Raw genomic sequence first — 18,385 nt, 5'->3', positions numbered from 1 at the left:
CCGTAAGTTATTCATTCATTCAATCAACCAGTCAGTCATTCAGTCAATCAGTTAGGCAGGCAGTTAGATAGTCAGCTAGTCAGTTAATCAGTCAATCATTCATTCATTCAGCCAGTCACTCAGTCACTCAGTCAATCAGGCAATCAGTCAATCAGTCTATAATCAGGCAATCAGTCAATCAGTCTATAATCAGTCTATCAGTCAATCAGTCTATAATCAGTCTATCAGTCAATCAGTCTATAATCAGTCTATCAGTCAATCAGTCTATAATCAGTCTATCAGTCAATCAGTCTATAATCAGTCTATCAGTCAATCAGTCTATAATCAGTCTATCAGTCAATCAGTCTATAATCAGTCTATCAGTCAATCAGTCTATAATCAGTCTATCAGTCAATCAGTCTATAATCAGTCTATCATCAGTCTATCATCAGTCTATCATCAGTCTATCATCAGTCTATAATCAGTCTATAATCAGTCTATAATCAGTCTATAATCAGTCTATAATCAGTCTATAATCAGTCTATAATCAGTCTATAATCAGTCTATAATCAGTCTATAATCAGTCTATAATCAGTCTATAATCAGTCTATCAGTCAATCAGTCAGTCAGTCAATCAGTCAGTCAGTTAATCAGTCAGTCAGTTAATCAGTCAGTCAGTTAATCAGTCAGTCAGTTAATCAGTCAGTCAGTTAATCAGTCAGTCAGTTAATCAGTCAGTCAGTTAATCAGTCAGTCAGTTAATCAGTCAGTCAGTTAATCAGTCAGTCAGTTAATCAGTCAGTCAGTTAATCAGTCAGTCAGTTAATCAGTCAGTCAGTTAATCAGTCAGTCAGTTAATCAGTCAGTCAGTTAATCAGTCAGTCAGTTAATCAGTCAATCAAGTTAATTAGTCAATCAAGTTAATTAGTCAATCAAGTTAATTAGTCAATCAAGTTAATTAGTCAATCACTCAGTCAGTTAATTAGTCTGTCAATCAGTTGGTCATTCAGTCAGTCATTCAGTCAACCAGTCAATCAGCAAGTTAGTCAGCCAACCAGTCAGTCAATCAGTCATTCAGTCAACCAGTCAGTAAGTCAGTTCGTCAGTCAGTCAGTCAATCAATCAGGTAGTTAATTAGTCAGTCACTCAGGCAGTTAATTAGTCAGTCGATCAGTCATGTCATTCAGTTAATCAGTCAGTCAGCAAATCGATCAGTCATCCAGTTAAATAGTCAGTCACTGAGAACGAAGAGATTTTGGTCCGTATTAAAAGTGGCGGACAAGAAACCTAAGAAAAAAAAAAGGATGGATTGGAAAGAAGAAGGAAAGATGGGAGGAGAAAAAAATAATAAAAAAGAAACTCGCGGTAATGTCACCTCGTCTTATCCTTCCTCCAAACACCACGATGCCTCCTCCTCCTCCTCCTTTCTTTTCTTCCTTCTATTCTTTCTGTTTCCTCACCTCCAATTCTCTTCTCATGTTCCTCTTTCTTCTCCTCTCCTGTTTCACTCCCTCCATGCCTTGTTCCATCTCCTCTTCCTCCTCTTCTTCCTCTTATTCAATTTCATATCCTCCGTATTCTTGTTCCTCTTCTCTTTCTCTCCTTCCTCTTTCTCCCACTATTCTTCTTCCTCCTCCTTCCTCTAATCCTCTTCTATTTCCTCCTTTCGTTATTTCATCTCCTCTCCTTCCTATTGTCTGACTTCCTCTCTTCATCTCTCTTCGACTGCTTCACTTCTTATCTTCCTAGTTCCTCCTTTTCCTCCTCCTCCATCATCTCCTCCTCCTCCTCCGGCCACGTGCTAGACAATAAGCCGGTAAGCTCTTTGATATATACCCATTTTTCACGTCTCTGTCTCTGTCTCCTTATCCCTTCACACTTTTCCTCCTCCTCTTTCTTCCTCGCCTCATCTTCGTGTTGACTGAGCCAGATTTGCACTCCATCCCCGTCTCAGCCGCTCTTCGCTCTCCTGATTGGCCGCGCAGATTTATAGGGGCCAATCAGCAGTCATTATGCCCTGTGACGTCATGCCGCCTCGGGTATATGAAGGGTAAGGTTGAGGGTTTCTGGGCACTGGGCGTTGAAGCGTCGTCGAGATCAGAGACCTTCCCGACCAGCACCCAAGGCGAGCCATGTACACAAAGGTGAGAAACAGGTGGAAAACAAAGGTAAATGGGGGTGATGGACCCTCCAAGTAGGTGGCTTCCAGTTGCCTGGTTGCAAATGTCGGATACTGATCCACCCACCGACAAAAGCCCACCCTCTCATGACGAAGTCAGAGAGGCTGCGGCAAAGTTGAGGGGTGGAAAGGCACCTGGCATCTGTAACATCAGTGTGGAGCTGCTCAGTGTTGGAGGTGAGGCCGTGATCCGCGGGTTGAATGCGGTCTTGACTGCAGTATGGCAATCTGGTACCATTCCTCCTGAGTGGAAGAGGGAGCTGGTCGTCCCTATCTGGAAAGGGAAAGGGAAATCAAGGCTGCAACAACTACCGTGGTATTACACTGCTAAGTGTGCCAGGCAAGGTGCTTGCTCACCTATTGTTGATGCGGATCCGCAGCCAGCTGCAGAAGCTGCAGAGACCTGAACTGTTCGGGTTCACGCCTGGCAAGTCGACAATTGACCGTATCCTAGCGTTTCGTGTGCTGGTGGAGCGCCGACGTGAGTTTCGACAGGGGATGCTTGCAGCCTATGGCGATCTAAAGGCGTTTGACTCAGTGCATCGCGAGGCACTCTGGGATCTTCTGCGACTCCGAAGGATTCCTGCAAGGACCGTTGGTCTATTGGCTGGCCTGTTCTCTGGGACTGAAAGTGCTATAAAGTCTGTGTGTGGGGGGCGTGTCCAGTGGGGGTGAGGCAGGGCTGTGTCCTTGCCCCACCACTTTTCAACACTTGCATGGCCTTGGTACTATAGGCAGAGCTGTGGTTGTGGACCAGAGTCACTGACCTTGTTTTTGCCCATGATGAGGTAATCCTGGCGGAGTCGCCGGAGTTTCTGGTGATGGCTCTCGAGGCACTGCACGAGGAGGCGAAGCCCTTGGGACTCGAGGTTTCCTGGGCTAAGACGAAGGTACAGGTTTTTTTAGACTTGCTAAGGGAAACAGTACAGTCTGTTCATGCGTGTGGAGAGGACATTGAGATCTTTGGTAATATTGAGAATAGCGGTGATGGTAAAACTGAGATACTGGTACTGATGCTGACAATGATAATAATGGTAATGCTGATAATGCTGGTGATGGTATTCATAATGCTGGTGATGGTGATGCTGATAATGGTGATGGTGGTGCTGCAGGGAGGCATGTGTCTGCGGGTGGTGGTGATCCTGGCCCTGGCGATGGTCGCGTCCCCCACCCACGCCGTGCCCAAGAGGGTGGCCAACAGGATGGTGCCCAGCTGGTGGTCCGTAGGTAAGAACAGGGGTGTGAGGAAGAGGTGAGACAGGTGTGAAGCAGGTGTGTGAGTGGCAGATTTGTGATAGGTGTGTGAAGCAGGTGTGAGAGAAGATGTGATTTGAGGTAGTATTCAAAAAGGGTTGTTGATGAGATGACAAGATAGTGGTTGACAGGTTAGAAGAACAGGTGTGTGAGGAGGTGTAAGAAAAGGTACGTAAGGTGTGAGAAGCAGTTGTGTGAGTGGCAGATTTGTGACAGGTGTGTGAAGCAGGTGTGAGAGAAGATGTGATTTGAGGTAGTATTCCAAAAGCGTTGTTGACGAGATGACAAGATAGGGGTTAACAGGTTAGAAGGACAGGTGTGTGAGGAGGTGTAAGAAAGGTAAGGCTGACAGGTGTTTGAGTGCCAGGTGTGTGTTGTGTGTGATTTCAGGGAGTGTTTAAAAGAGGTTGTCATGGAATGTTGATAAAGTGACAGATGGAGATTAACAGGTAAGATGGAATAGGTGTGTAATGAAGGTGGCAGGTGTGGGACAGGTGTGGTCATCCCTCTTCACCTACAACACCAAGCCAATCCACTCCCAAACCCACTCCTTTTTTCCCTCTCCATCTCAAAACATTTATCCAATACACTCCCATCCCACTACTTCCCCCAGCTCCTTCTTTAGTTTTCACATATAACATTCTCAATTTTACTTCCCATCCCTCTCTTCTATCTTAACTAACACAACCCACTCCCAAACCCACTTCTTTTTCTCTCTCTCCATCTCGATACATTTATCCAATACACTCCCATCCCGCTACTTCCCCCAACTCCTTCAGTCTTCACATCTAACACACTCAATTTTACTTCCCATCCCTCTCTTCTACTTTAACTAACACAACCCACTCCCAAACCCACTCCTTTTTTCCCTCTCCATCTCGATACATTTATCCAATACACTCCCATCCCACTACTTCCCCCAACTCCTTCCTCAGTTTTCACATATAACATTCAATTTTACTTCCCATCTCTCTTCTACCTTAACTAACACAACTCACTCCTTTTCTTTCCACATCTAACACTCAAACCCACTCTTTTTCCCTCCCTTTCTACATCAAAACAATGACCCAGTCCCCTCCCAACCCATTCCATCATCCCTCTCTATCCCCAACGCTAAGCTATCCACTCACCACCCACTCCTTTCCCCTCCCTTAACATCAACCCAACTAACTACATCTAACACTCAAACCCACTCTTTTTCCCTCCCTTTCTACATCAAAACAATGACCCAGTCCCCTCCCAACCCATTCCATCATCCCTCTTCATCCCCAACACTAATCTATCCACTCGCTACCCACTCCTTTCCTCTTCCTCCTTCTTCGCATCTCCCTTCCATTCTCCCCTTCTCCCTCTCCACCCATCCGTCCCCGTCTTCCAGCCAAAAACGTATGCTGGTCTGCGTCCGACTGCGCCACCGACGAGTGTTGCGCGCGGCCCATGTTGTCCTCCAAGGCCTACTGCATGCCGATGAGGAGCCGGGGACAGGTGTGCGACGCTTCCCCCCTCATGCTCTCCATCAACAACGGGGTGAGTGGGAGGAGATGTGAGGGGGAGGAGGGGGAAGGAAGAGGGGAAGGAGAGGGGTATTGGTGATGAGGAGGAGGAAGAGGAAAATAATGAGTCTGGGTATGAGGTGGAATATGACGATGAGAATGAAGTATGTGGATGAGGATAATGAGGTGGTGGTGGTGGTGGTGTGGAACAAAGGGTGATAAAAGGAAGAGGAGGAGGAAAAGAAGAGGAAAATAATGAGTTTGTGTGTGAGAAAGAGGAAAGTAATGATGATAATGAGGAGATGGATAAGTATAAATGTGATGGCGATGATGATGATGATAATGATGATGATAAGAAAGAGAAGGAGAAATAAAAAAAAACAATGGTGATGAGGATGAATGTAAAAATAGTGATGATAAAGAGGAAAAGCAGGAGGACAAAGACGAGGAGGAGGAGGAGGAAGAGGAGGAGGAGGAAGATAATAAAATGCAAGAAAAATAACACTTTCCTTCACCACTAAAAACAAACAACAACAACAGTCCCCCCCCCCTAATCACCTTCTCCCCCCCCCCCCCCCCCGCAGGTGTACTTCAGCGATTGCCCGTGCCAGTATGACCTGACCTGCGCCTCGCTGAGCAACAAGGCCAAGGCGCAGTGTGTTGACCTCCGCACCCTGGAGCTGGACTACCGCAGGATCTTCGCTCTCACCCTCCCCCCCGCAAGCGAGAACCACTAAACGCCTTCACCTGTCCTACACCTGCCTGCCTACCTGTCCATCTGCGGCTCCTCTACCTGTCTATGTTCTCCACTAAGACTACTATACACCTGGCTGCTTTTCTTCTGTCTACCTGTCTACCTTCACACCTGTACATTAGGTATTCTTCTGTCTGTCTATGGTTCTTATACGCCTGTCTACCTACACATGTCTGCATATCTACCTGTCTACTCTAATACCTGTCCTGTCACACCTGTTCATTAGCTATTCTTCTGTCTATTCTGTCTGTCTATCTACACCTGTCTACCTACACATGTCTCCATATCTACCTGTCTACCTTAATACCTGTCCTGTCATACCTGTTCATTAGCTATTCTTCTGTCTATTCTGTCTATCTATTAACTTGTAATGTCATATCTATTGGTTTGCTTTCTTTTTCTGCCTGTCTATCTAACTATCTGTCCTGTTATACCTGTCCAGTAATTGCTCGTCCTCTACCTGTCTCTGCTCCTCGCTAAGGTATGCCACTAAACTCCTCTATATCTGTCTGCCTATAACTATCTGTCCTATTTAGAATTCAATAACCTATTCATCCTATTCTCCTCTTCCCTTCACTCTCTTCTCCCCTTCCCATTCCCTCTCTTTTCCTCTCCTCTTATGCCTCTCTTTTCTATCATCGTCCATCTCTTCCACAATCATCACTTCTCCCCTCTTTAGAATTTCGTAACCTATCTGCCTCTCTGCTTCCTTCGTCTCCCTTCCCCTTCCCTCCCTCTTCTTCCTCCTTCTACATCATCGTTAGCTCCCCTCTCCATCATCGGTCCTATCTTCCTTCTTCCCTCTTTAGAATTTCGTAACCTATCTACCACACCGCTTCCTTTCTCTCCCCTCCCCTTCCCTCCTTCTTCCTCCTTCTACATCATCGTTAGCTCTCTTCTCCATTATCGTTCCTATCTTCTCTTCTCCCCTCTTTAGAATTTCGTTACCTATCTACCTCACTGCTTCCTTTCTCTCCCCTCCCTCTCCCTCCCCCCCAGGTTCTCCCAGGGTACTCAACGAAGCGTGGGTGGGGGAGAAGGACTAACCCAGGCAATGTGATAGGCTCCCCTTATATCCTAACACCCCTTCACCCCTTTCCCTTCACCCCACTCCAGCACAATCACCCCCTTCTTCAAGTTGCTATTTATTTCTCACTTCTCCCCTTTTCTCACCCCTTCCCTTCCCATTCACTTCCCCTCCCCAATACAATGCCTCCCCTCATAGCTCTTAGTCTTTAGTTCCTCTACCAGCATCACCCTTTCTCTCCCCTCACCCCTCTTCTCCCCTTACCCTTTCACAATCATTCCCCTTTCTCCACCTCTTCCTCCCTCTCACACATCTCCATTACCATCCCCTTTTATCATCCCTTCCCCTCTCCTCTCCTTCTTCCCACATCACACTCTCTCTCTCCCCTCAATCCTTCCCCTTCCACATTCATTCCCCTTTCTCCACCTCCTTCTCCCTCTCACTTTCCACCTCTCACACCTCCATTACCGCGTCTCCCTTTCTCATCCCTCCCCCTCTCCTTCCCTTCCTCAAACATTACCCTCTCCCTCCCATCGCTCCTTCCCCTTCCACATTCATTCCTCTCTATCTTTTCCTTTCCTCGTTTATTCCTTTTATCTTCCCCTCACATACTTTCACCATCTCTCCCTTCCCTCCTCCTCACCCCCTTCCCCTTACTTTACATTCCCTACTCTTTACTTCATTTTCTTTATTCAGTTTACTTTTCTCCTTTTGTTGTTGTTGTTTTTTTGGTCAAGGTTAATATTATTCGCTATTTATTACCTTTCACTCCTCTTTCCAATTTGATTATTCTTAGTTTTTTTAGTTTTCAATTGTTATTTTTTTCGCTTTTCGTTGTTGTTGTTGTGTTTGAGTGTTCCTTCTAATGATGATGATGATGTTTTCTGACTTAATTCTTTCAACTTTAATAAGAAGAATGGAATGACTTTTTTGTTCTTCTTTTTGCTTCTTTTCTTCCTTTAAACTCATTTCCTCTTTACTTGTTGATAATTATGATTGTTTTTTTTTTGTTGAATTAATGCATGACTCATTCTCCTCCTTTTCTTTTTATTTTCTTATTATTTATTATTATTATTATTATTATTATCCTCAATTATAATTATTTCATCTTTTGTTGTAGAGGGAAATGTAGCTATGTTAATTTATAGATATTATTATTATTATTACTATTATTGTCATCATTATCATCATTACCATTGCTATTATTATTATTTTCTTTAGTAATATCAAATTTTTGTCAACATTTGTCTATTTAAGTATACTACGAATGCACTTTTTCTGCTTGTTTACATTGATGATCTATTTACATAATTATCATACTTATCTTTCTTATACTTTTTTTCGGCCTCCATCCTTTTACACAACCCTATATTTTTTTTCCCATTACGTTAGATTGATTATTTTTCAGTAGATGGTTTGAAGTACTTATTTATTCATTCGTCTATAGTTTTCTTTATCTCTGTTTCCTTTTTATCTATTTTGTCATATCTATCACGCGTCTCCGTCCATATCTCTCTCTCTCACTGATAACTATTTTTCTTCTTCATTCTACTTTTCTTCTTGTCCTCTCTAGCTTCTTTTTCTTTTTTCTTCTTCACTTTCCTTTTTCATCCCAAATTATTCTTTTCCTTTTACATTCCGCATTTTCTTTTTTTCTTTCTTTTTTTCCAGCTTTCATTTTTTTTCATTTTCCTATTTTCTCTTAGGTCTTTCCAGTTTTAATTTTTCCCTTTTCTTCTATCATGTTTTCTTCTCTTTCCTCTCTCCCCTTTTTCTCTTTATCTGGTTCTTTCTCGCATTCTTCTTGTTTCTCTATTTTTCATTCATTCATTCTTTCTTTTTTCTCTCTTTTGGATTCAGTGGAGGTGTTTCAATGTCTCGTTAGGTCAATGAGTTTCCTTCCTTCCGCTGACCTTCCTCCTCTTCCTTCTCCTCCTCCTATCTCATCGCTACCTCTCATCATCTCTTATCTCCTCCTCCTTCACCGTCTCCTCTTTTCTTTATTTTTGTCTACGATTCTAATATCTCTCTCTCTCTCTCTCTCTCTCTCTCTCTCTCTCTCTCTCTCTCTCTCTCTCTCTCTCATTTCTTTATTATAATCGTATCGTGACAAATAGTTCCATAATAGACTACTTTAGTACTTTCTTATATTTTAAACTATTTCGATTTGTAATGTGAAAGAAACGTAACTATAGATTCTTTTTAGATTATTTTATCTTTTCATAGTCGGAGAGAAAGGTCCAAAGGGGCAGAGGGGTGGATTATAGAGTATTTCCAAATTATCGTACTCAAAACATTTTATTTATCAGCTTCAAACCCAAAGCTGTCGTATACCCGCACAAGTAACGACACTCAGTTTATTAAGATATTGATAAAAGTGTTAATGAGCGATGTTTGTTTCAGAGATTTATGGGTCAGAAATAAGAAACTGGAAAAAAAATATATATAATGTGGTGAGTGCGACAGTCTGGCAACGCTGGGTGGAAGCATGAAAGAAAACGAGGATTATTGTACTGGGAACTTATGTAATCGCGAGGGACTTCCCAGCATGTTATTTTTCTTTCCTTTTATTTTTTTAAGGTAATACGGATATGGAGGGGGCGGAGGGGGGAGAGGATATGCTTTGTGTGATTGTATTTACTTAATTCACGCCATTATTCTTTAGTGAGTGAAGGAAAATGAGAATTAGTTATTACACTTTTGAGAGGGACTTCCAAATATGTCGAGGCTGGTCTGGCGTAGGCTCCCGAGTGAAGGGGAGGGGTTATAAGGGGTCAGGATAGTTTAAGGGGTGAACCATTAGTGTATTCCTGTAGCCACTTTATCTATTCCATTACTTGTTACGAAAGGAAAAACTATTATCAATGTATTGCTATCCACTATGTCATATTTACTTAATTCCTCTTGTAACAGTGAGGTGAAGGGGTGAATCTTTGGATGAGGAGGAGGTGGTAAGGGGTAGGGGCATATGTGTGCTCCTATAGTTACTTAAGTTATTCCATTATTTGTTACGAAAGGAAAAACTTATCAATGTATTGCTATCCACTATGTCACATTTACTTAATTCCTCTTATAACAGTGAGGTGAAGGGGTGAATCTTTGGATAAGGAGGAGGAGGAGGTAAGGGGTAGGGGCATATGTGTGTTCCTATAGTTACTTAAGTTATTCCATTATTTGTTACGAAAGGAAAAACTATTATCAATGTATTGCTATCCCTTAAGTCATATTTACTTCCTCTTATAACAGTGAGAAGGGGTGAAGCTTAGGATGAGGAGTTACTTAAAGTTATTCCATTATTTGTTAAGAAATGAGTAATGTTATCTCTGTACGGCCACCTATTATTTAGTTATTTTTTTCCTCGTGCGGTGGTAGGGTGGAACGGATAAGGAGTGGATATGTGCTTGTTCCAATATTTACTTCAGTTACTCCATTATTTAAGGGAGGGAAAACTATCATTGTACTGGTACTCATTATGCCATCTTCTAATACTTTCTCTTATAATAGTAAGGTGGAGGAGTGGAGAGGTGGACCTGTGTGTGTTGTACTTTAATATACTTTCTCTAATAAGGGTGAGGTGAAGGAGTGGAGGGGAGTGGAGGTGTGGACTTGTGTGTGTTGGACTGCTACCCATTATTTCACCTTCACATACTTTCTCTTATAATAGTACAGAGTGGAGGGGTATGGAGGGGTGGACCAGTGTGTGTTGGACAAGGTGGGGGGATGCACTGGACACGCCTGGAACAAACAAATGCACACACGCAGCCTGATGTCTTTCTTCCCCTCGAGATAATAAAAAAATACAAGGTTCTGATTTGTGTGTATTATTACAACTATTATTATTATTATTATTATTATTATTATTATTATTTATCTGTTTGATGAGTTATTTTGATATACACTCACTTGTTTACGTGTGTGTGAGAGAGAGAGAGAGAGAGAGAGAGAGAGAGAGAGAGAGAGAGAGAGAGAGAGAGAGAGAGAGAAAGGATAACTTACGATTATCTTACATCAATTAAGTGCTTGAACTTGACAATTAAAAAAAAAAAAAAACAATAAATCCCTTGCAAGTGTGTAATGACTATATCGTGACCTTGAACTCTCTCTCTCTCTCTCTCTCTCTCTCTCTCTCTCTCTCTCTCTCTCTCTCTCTCTCTCTCTCTCTCTCTCTCAGGTGGGGTGCGTGGGCGAGCAAAATGGGTCAGAGAGAGAGAGAGAGAGAGAGAGAGAGAGAGAGAGAGAGAGAGATTTACATAGATTTACATAGAAAATCAGACAACACAGACCCCATGGTCCAGACTTGGTGGTCTGTCCTTAAACCTAAGTGATTTTACATTAATCAGAAGACTCCAAAACGTTGCATTTCTACTCTAGTTGATATTAAGTTGAAGGAAGTGACGGTCGAGCTTATTTTTGAAGGAGTCACTCGTGTTACACTGGACCACTGATGGTGGGAGCTTATTCCATTCTCGCACTACAACGTTGGTGAAGAAAAATTTGGTGCAGTCTGAATTTACTTGTCTACATCTGAGTTTCACGCCATTGTTCCTCGTGCGCAAAGAGTCATCGATCATTAACAATGTTCATCTGTCTACATTCGTGAAACCATTAAGTATTTTAAAACATTCGATCAGTTTTCCTCGGAGGCGACGTTTCTCAAGAGAGAACATGTTAAGGGTAGAAAGCCTTTCTTCGTAGGATTTGTTGCGCAAGGAAGGGATAATTTTCGTTGCCCGACGCTGAACACCTTCTAATTTAGCAATATCCTTTGCATGGTGGGGAGACCAAAACTGTACCGCATATTCCAAGTGGGGTCTAACTAAACTGTTGTAGAGCGGGAGTATTACATCTTTATTCTTAAATAAAAAGTTTCTTTTAATGAAGCCCAACATTCTGTTCGCTTTATTTGCTGCATCGATGCATTGCTGTGAGAATTTGAGGTTTGACGCGATTTTGACCCCCAAGTCCTTGACGCATTGAACGCTTTTGAGTTTAACGCCGCGCATTTCGTAATCGAACTTCGTATTCCTCGTTCCAACTTGAAGGACCTGGCACTTGTCTACGTTAAAGGGCATCTCCCATCCCATCAGAGAGAGAGAGAGAGAGAGAGAGAGAGAGAGAGAGAGAGAGAGAGAGAGAGAGAGAGAGAGAGAGAGAGAGAGAGATCCACTTAGCACAATCCAACAATCATTTTCCACGTAAATTTAGCGAACATAAACACCGAACATTTGCGCAAAAAGAGAGGAAAGAAAGATAAAAGAGGAAGAAAAAAAAAAAGAGAAGGAAGATTATTTCGTCCACTGAACAGAGACCAACAGATGACAGATGTTGACCCCCCCCACCCCTCCCCCACTCTCCCTGCCAAGCCGTCCCTTCCTTTACCCCCCCAACCCACCCCGCCCCCTGTGTGCAAATCTATCCTGTCCCAGTTTCTTTCTTTTCATATTTTCCAGTTTTTTCCTCCTCAAAGTGCCTCGTTTTTTCCCCTGCTAAGAATTCATGTATATTTATTCCTTCCCTAAAAATTCACTCGTTGCTTTCTTTCCCTAAAATTTCCTTCTTTTTTTAACTTTCCTAAATTCCCTAGTTTTTTTCCTTCCCTGAATTCCCTCTCTTTTCCTTCCCTATATTTCATCGTTCTTTTCCATCTCTCAATTCCTCATTTTTCCCTTCCTTAAATCCTAACCTTTCATAAATTCCTGTATATTCATTCATTCCCTAAAAATTCACTCGTTGCTTTCTTTCCCTAAAATTTCCTTCTTTTTTTACCTTCCCTAAATTCCCTAGTTTTTTTCCATCCCTGAATTCCCTCTCTTTTCCTTCCCTATATTTCATAGTTCTTTTCCATCCCTCAATTCCTCAATTTTTTCCCTTCCTTAAATCCTAACTTTTTTCCTTCCAGAAATTCTCCTGTTCTCTCCATTTCCTATTCCCCCATTTATTTCCTTTGTATACTTCTTCGTTTCCTTTCTTTTCTATTCAGTAAAAAAACGAGTCGAGAGGCTTTTGTTTTCCTTTTTCGTACTTTCTTTTTCCATTCCACTCCATACTATTTATACTCTGTCTCTCTGTGTCTCTCTCTCTCTCTCTCTCTCTCTCTCTCTCTCTCTCTCTCTCTCTCTCTCTCCCACCATGCAAAGGATATTGCTAAATTAGAAGGTGTTCAGCGTCGGGCAACGAAAATGATCCCTTCCTTGCGCAACAAATCCTACGAAGAAAGGCTTTCTATCCTTAACATGTTCTCTCTTGAGAAACGTCGCCTCCGAGGAAAATTGATCGAATGTTTTAAAATACTTAATGGTTTCACGAATGTAGACAGATCAACATTGTTTATGATCGATGACAGTCTGCGCACGAGGAACAATGGCGTAAAACTCAGATGTAGACAAGTAAATTCAGATTGCACCAAATTTTTCTTCACCAACGTTGTAGTGCGAGAATGGAATAAGCTTCCACCTTCAGTGGTCCAGTGTAACACGATTGACTCCTTCAAAAATAAGCTCGACCGTCACTTCCTTCAACTTAATATCAACTAGAGCAGAAATGCAACGTTTTGGAGTCTTCTGATTAATGTAAAATCACTTAGGTTTAAGGACAGACCACCAAGTCTGGACCATGGGGTCTGTGTGGTCTGATTTTCTATGTAAATCTATGTAAATCTCTCTCTCTCTCTCTCTCTCTCTCTCTCTCTCTCTCTCTCTCTCTCTCCACGTAGCCTCCTCACGGCGACCGGAAGTAATTTTTAAAGTGAAGTGGAAAAAGGTGAGTGCCATTGACTCTCTCTCTCTCTCTCTCTCTCTCTCTCTCTCTCTCTCTCTCTCAGCCTATCAGGGACGACTTAGGGCAGCGAGAAGGGCGTTGAGTGGCTGAGTGGGCACCGTGACGTCACAGGCCGGAGGGTATATAAGGGGCAACAGGGGGGACAGAGCCCTCAGTTGTCCCCTCGTCTGGCTGGTGAACGAAAACTCCTCGACACTCAGACATAAGGTAAGGGTAGGAAGGTAAGGTAAGAACATAAGAATAAGGTAGGGTTAGGGTAAGATAAAGCAAGGTAAGGGTAGATAGATTAAGTAAGGACAAAGTATATGAGGTAAGATAAGGACATAAGGATAACGTAAGGAAAGGGTAGGTAGGTAAAGTAAGGACGAAAGTACATAAGGTAAGACAAAGTAAGGTAAGGGATAAGCGTCGGTAGGCTGTCTTGAGGGGCCTCTTGGACGGCCCCAGCCCGTTAGTGGCGCAGGCCAATTTTATTTATAATGGCTACCGTGATGTATGACTCTTGCTTGGCCCATGCTGCCCCTCAGTGCTCTACTTGAACGATGTCGCTTCAGTTAGGGTTGACGGAAGATCTGGGCAGCATGTGCGTAATCTTCCGCCACTCGGCAATGGCTTGAAAAATCAGCGTGTTTTTGTGGGACCCGAACCTTGGTCCACAGGGTCACCACGCCAACACACTGACCACTCGGCCACCGCCTTCCCCACGATCACCCTTACATAAGATAAGGGGGATTGTTTTGGTGTATGGTATTGTTGCTTTCCCCGTTTCTTTTCTTTTTTTCGTATTTTTATCGTTTTTTTTATAATTTGTAGGAATGTGTTTGGATTTGTTTGGATTTCCTCGACTTCAATATTTTCTTTGTTCCCTTTTTTGACATTTCCATAATTTATCTTCAATCATTTTGGTTAACTAACTTTTTATCGGCGTCCCAGACGCCGATCAACAGATTGTCCATCTTAGTAGGGCCTGATGGTCGGCCCCAGCCCGTTGTGGCGCAGGCAAGTGTTTATAGTGGCGCCATCTTTACTTTTCAGCATTTTTCATTTTAGACACCTAGTTGCATAATATAAATTGTTGGGGGGGTGTTGGAGGGTCATGCGACGCCGATCTAGCACAGTTTTTGTGCTATTACCACTTGTTTTACATTGAAAAGGAAAGGTGCGATCTGTGACTGACTTCCAGTTCCTGAATGTAATTAATTTTCAAAGTTTCTAAGCACACACACACACACACACACACACACACCACCCCTCGTCCCATCACACTAACCTACACAAACAGACAGACAAAAAAATCCACAGAGCAGACTTACCCTTTAACGGGAGTGCTGTCATAGGTGAGCTTCAGCCTTACGTGTCGAGCCCTACCCTCGGCCCCCTGCATCGTTCGGGGGGGGGGGGGGGGGGAACGCCACAACCCGACACCTGCAGAAGAAGAATTATTATTATTATTATTATTATTATTAGTAGTAGTAGTAGTAGTAGGAGTAGGGGGATGAGAAGTAGCAGTAGTAGTAGTAGTAGGAGCAACGACAATAACAACAATAATGATAATTATAATAATTATAATAATTATAATTATAATAATAATAATAATAATAATAATAATAATAATAATAATAATAATAATAATGATAATAATAATAACAATAATATTAATAACTGAACGAATTACCAAAAACACAAGAAAAAAAATAATCAAATCTTTCTCATCCCTGACAGACAGCGGCGGCGGTAATGGCGGCAGTAAAGAATGTGGTGGTGATGGCGTTAGTGGTGATGGTGGTGATGGTGATGCGAGGCGGTGAGGCAATACCGTCCAAGGTGGGGAACAGGATGGTGCCCAGCTGGTGGATTAATGGTGAGAGAGAGAGAGAGAGAGAGAGAGAGAGAGAGAGAGAGACAGGCAGACAGAAGGACAGACAGACAGACAGAAAGACAGACAAAGACAGACATAGACAGAAAAAGAGAAAGACAGACAGAGACTTACAGACAAAGACAGACAGACACACTGAAAGACAGACAAACAAACATAGAAATTCAAACAAACAGATAAACTCAGACACGCAAACAAACCGACACAGACACACAGAAACAAAGACAGACAGACAAATTCGACATGGTCCTCTACCTCTTCCTTATCCTTCCTTTCCCTCCCATTCCTTCCCCCATTCCTTCAGCATCCTGTCACAGAATTAGCATTCCTTCCCTTCATGAAGCTGACCACATTATTTCACTTCTGATTTAACACTACATGAGGCCTTTCTTGGCTGGTGTTAAAATATTGCCAAAACTAAACCTCAGAATCTTCCAGCTCTTACGACAAATTTCAAAGCCCCCAAAGGATATTAGTCGGGTTTTCATGAGCCTTTTTCGCATTCATGGTGCAAAGGAAGACTTGTCGAACCATCACTAGGCTCATGAAACTACCCTACTCTACGACAACCTTACCAAATGTGGGTGTGTGAGCTCAGAATTCAATTAAGGCATCTCTCTATTCACGGTTTATCCTTCACCTATTCCTCATTTCCCAATCACCTCAATCCCTTCATCACAGCTACATGAACCATCCCTTTTTTTAATTAAGCCATCCCTCTATTCACGCTCTTTGTTTCACCCCATACCCTCATCTCCCATTCACCTCACTCTCTCTCTCCCTTCATCACACCTACATGAACCCCCCCCCGTTTCTTCCCAGCCCGCAGCAAGAGGTCGTGCCAGAAGTGGTCAGACTGCACCGAGGGGGAGTGCTGCGCCCGGCCCATGCTCGCCACAAAGGCCTACTGCTTCCCCTACAAGACACTGGGGGCCTCATGCTCTGCCTCGGCCCTGCTGGTAAACATGGAGAATGAGGTGAGGCTGGGGTGGGGTGGGGGAGGATGGTGGTGGTGATGTTGGTGGTAGCGATGTAACTGGTAATGGTGGTGATGGTAGTGGTGAGGGTGATGATGCAATGGTGATGTTGGGGATGCAGTGATGATGAGGGTGTTGTTAGGTGATGATGATGGTGGTGGTGGGAATTAAATGGTGGTGATGGTGGGAATAGTGGTAGGGATAGCAGTGGTGGAAGGTGATGATGGTGGTGATATATGGCTGCAATGGTGGTGACGGTGGGTTTGTAATGGTGTTGGTGGTGAGGGTGATGGTAGGGGTGCAATGGTGGTGACGGTGGGTTTGTAATGGTGTTGGTGGTGAGGGTGATGGTAGGGGTGCAATGGGGGTGGTGATAAGAATGCAACAACAACAACAGCAACCAACAATAATACCTTGACATCCTACACCTGTAATCAACAACCTTGACAACATCCCTACACCTGTAATCAACAACCTTGACAACATCCCTACACCTGTAATCAACAAGGGCGTGCCAACAGGTGTTTCTGGACCACTGCCCGTGTGACGTGCACCTGACCTGCGCCAACCTGTACCTGGGCACCGGCGCGCGGGCCCCGACTAGCGTATGCGTGGACCCTGACGTGGCCTTTGACCGTACCAACACGGCCGAGACGGAGGCCGTGCACAGACCCCAGCCCTTCCCCAAGCAGGTCAACTTCTAGAGGGTCTACTGCTGCTACTGATTCTTCTTCTTCTTCTGCTACTACTACTGCTACTACCACTGCTACTGCTACTACTACTACTACTACTACTACTGTTACTTCTACCATACTTCATACATGATTTAGATTTCTCTTCTTCCTATTCATCCTCCCACTCTCACTACTTTTTCTATCACTACTATATAGCCCTACTGCTACTACTACTACTACTATTACTTTACTGCTATTGCTACTGTTGATGCTGATGCTTCCTGCTAGTTTCTTTGACGCTGTTATGGATTCTGCTGCCTGTGTGTGTGTGTGTGTGTGTGTGTGTGTGTGTCCCTTGTCACACAAGTTTTCTGTAATATGTATCTCTGCTCGTCAGTCATGTAAGGTCGTCTTTCTTTTTTACTTAAGGAGATTATCAGTCAAAATATAATCTTTCCATTTTATCAAGTCACTTTAGGCGTGTGGCTGCTTCGGGCAGCTGTGATGCCATCTCTCTCTCTCTCTCTCTCTCTCTCTCTCTCTCTCTCTCTCTAAAGAAAAAAAAATCCAAACATTATTTTGTCCTTAGAAAACTAATTTTTCGTGGAATTGTATGGTCTTATCATATAACTAAATATGCCCAAAGTATTTAAAACGTATTAAGAGGTAGTTCACTATTTACAATATGAGGGAGAGAGTGGCGGTGATGGTGTGGCATATCCGCTAATCCCGCCAGCCACACGAAACTGAAGATAAAATGGAAAGACCTCTCTCTCTCTCTCTCTCTCTCTCTCTCTCTCTCTCTCTCTCTCTCTCAAACTTATCTACCTCTTAACTAATACCACCTGTCAATTTGTCAACATTCAAATCACCGTTGTCCCCACCTGCCTGTCGGTCTCTCAGTCTTGTCAATAAATCACAACACAACCACCTGCCTATCAAAAACCTGCTAATGTAAGGACGAAAAATAGCTACCTATGTTTAGTTACTTCCTGTCTGCTCCACGTTTTTTTCGCTCAATAGTACGATAGGCTACTCCATACTTTATATTATGTGTATACCTGATAGTGTAAAGATAGAATATATAACCAGTTTTTATACATTTTTTGTTGTTGTCGTTGTAGATGACCTAACTAATCAAGCAAACCCTTTAAAGCAGACCAAACTCACTCCACACGATTATTGGTCTTTCTATTTATTACTAACTCCTTACTGCTTTCTGCTTTCTCGCCTTTAACATTAGGTCTGCTGTTTGATGAGAGCAGACAGACAGTTAATATTATAGCTAACAAAGAAATGTAACCCGGCATGTCGAAAATAAAATCAGAGTTGCTTATGTTTAAACAGTTTAATTAATACGAAATGGACAAGAAGATATATAGATTCTGTATGGTA

The 18,385-nt window shown here is 43.0% G+C and overlaps 3 protein-coding genes and 1 long non-coding RNA gene across 4 annotated transcripts in view; 3 read left to right on the top strand and 1 right to left on the bottom strand.

Annotated features, from left to right (window-relative positions):
• Positions 1–14,813, bottom strand: part of LOC127000585 (uncharacterized) — a 74,832-nt gene extending 60,019 nt beyond the window's left edge. The window contains exon 1 of the mRNA XM_050864466.1: positions 14,777–14,813. Coding sequence (XP_050720423.1) covers positions 14,777–14,798 — 22 coding nt within the window. The 5' untranslated portion in view covers positions 14,799–14,813. The remainder of the gene's footprint in view (positions 1–14,776) is intronic.
• Positions 2,050–5,858, top strand: LOC127000587 (prokineticin Bm8-d-like). Its single transcript, XM_050864473.1, has 4 exons — positions 2,050–2,123; positions 3,271–3,385; positions 4,791–4,939; positions 5,490–5,858. The coding sequence occupies exons 1-4, from the start codon at positions 2,112–2,114 to the stop codon at positions 5,640–5,642; spliced, it is 429 nt and encodes a 142-aa protein (XP_050720430.1). The 5' UTR covers positions 2,050–2,111; the 3' UTR covers positions 5,643–5,858.
• On the top strand, positions 8,774–10,497 carry LOC127000589 (uncharacterized). The gene is made up of 2 exons (XR_007754322.1): positions 8,774–9,634; positions 9,804–10,497. It is a non-coding gene; the product is annotated as an uncharacterized LOC127000589 (long non-coding RNA).
• On the top strand, positions 13,531–17,920 carry LOC127000586 (uncharacterized). Its single transcript, XM_050864471.1, has 4 exons — positions 13,531–13,670; positions 15,186–15,324; positions 16,162–16,316; positions 16,838–17,920. Exons 2-4 carry the CDS (start codon positions 15,201–15,203, stop codon positions 17,018–17,020), a joined length of 462 nt encoding a protein of 153 aa, XP_050720428.1. The 5' UTR covers positions 13,531–13,670; positions 15,186–15,200; the 3' UTR covers positions 17,021–17,920.
• Positions 17,921–18,385: the final 465 nt, after the last annotated feature.

The sequence above is a fragment of the Eriocheir sinensis genome, chromosome 19 (assembly GCF_024679095.1).
Source record: "Eriocheir sinensis breed Jianghai 21 chromosome 19, ASM2467909v1, whole genome shotgun sequence".
Lineage (NCBI taxonomy): Eukaryota > Metazoa > Arthropoda > Malacostraca > Decapoda > Varunidae > Eriocheir > Eriocheir sinensis.
The sequence above is the reverse complement of the archived record's forward strand: the minus strand, read 5'-3'. Positions and strand labels throughout refer to the sequence as shown.

Bases quoted from the DNA above. Each gene is read 5' to 3' on its own strand.
- LOC127000586 (XM_050864471.1), top strand. From the start codon at position 15,201: ATGGCGGCAGTAAAGAATGTGGTGGTGATGGCGTTAGTGGTGATGGTG. The intron at 15,325-16,161 runs GTGAGAGAGAGA...GTTTCTTCCCAG, and splicing joins GCCCAGCTGGTGGATTAATG to CCCGCAGCAAGAGGTCGTGC. The intron at 16,317-16,837 runs GTGAGGCTGGGG...GCGTGCCAACAG, and splicing joins TGGTAAACATGGAGAATGAG to GTGTTTCTGGACCACTGCCC.
- LOC127000587 (XM_050864473.1), top strand. The intron at 3,386-4,790 runs GTAAGAACAGGG...CCCGTCTTCCAG, and splicing joins GCCCAGCTGGTGGTCCGTAG to CCAAAAACGTATGCTGGTCT. The intron at 4,940-5,489 runs GTGAGTGGGAGG...CCCCCCCCGCAG, and splicing joins TGCTCTCCATCAACAACGGG to GTGTACTTCAGCGATTGCCC.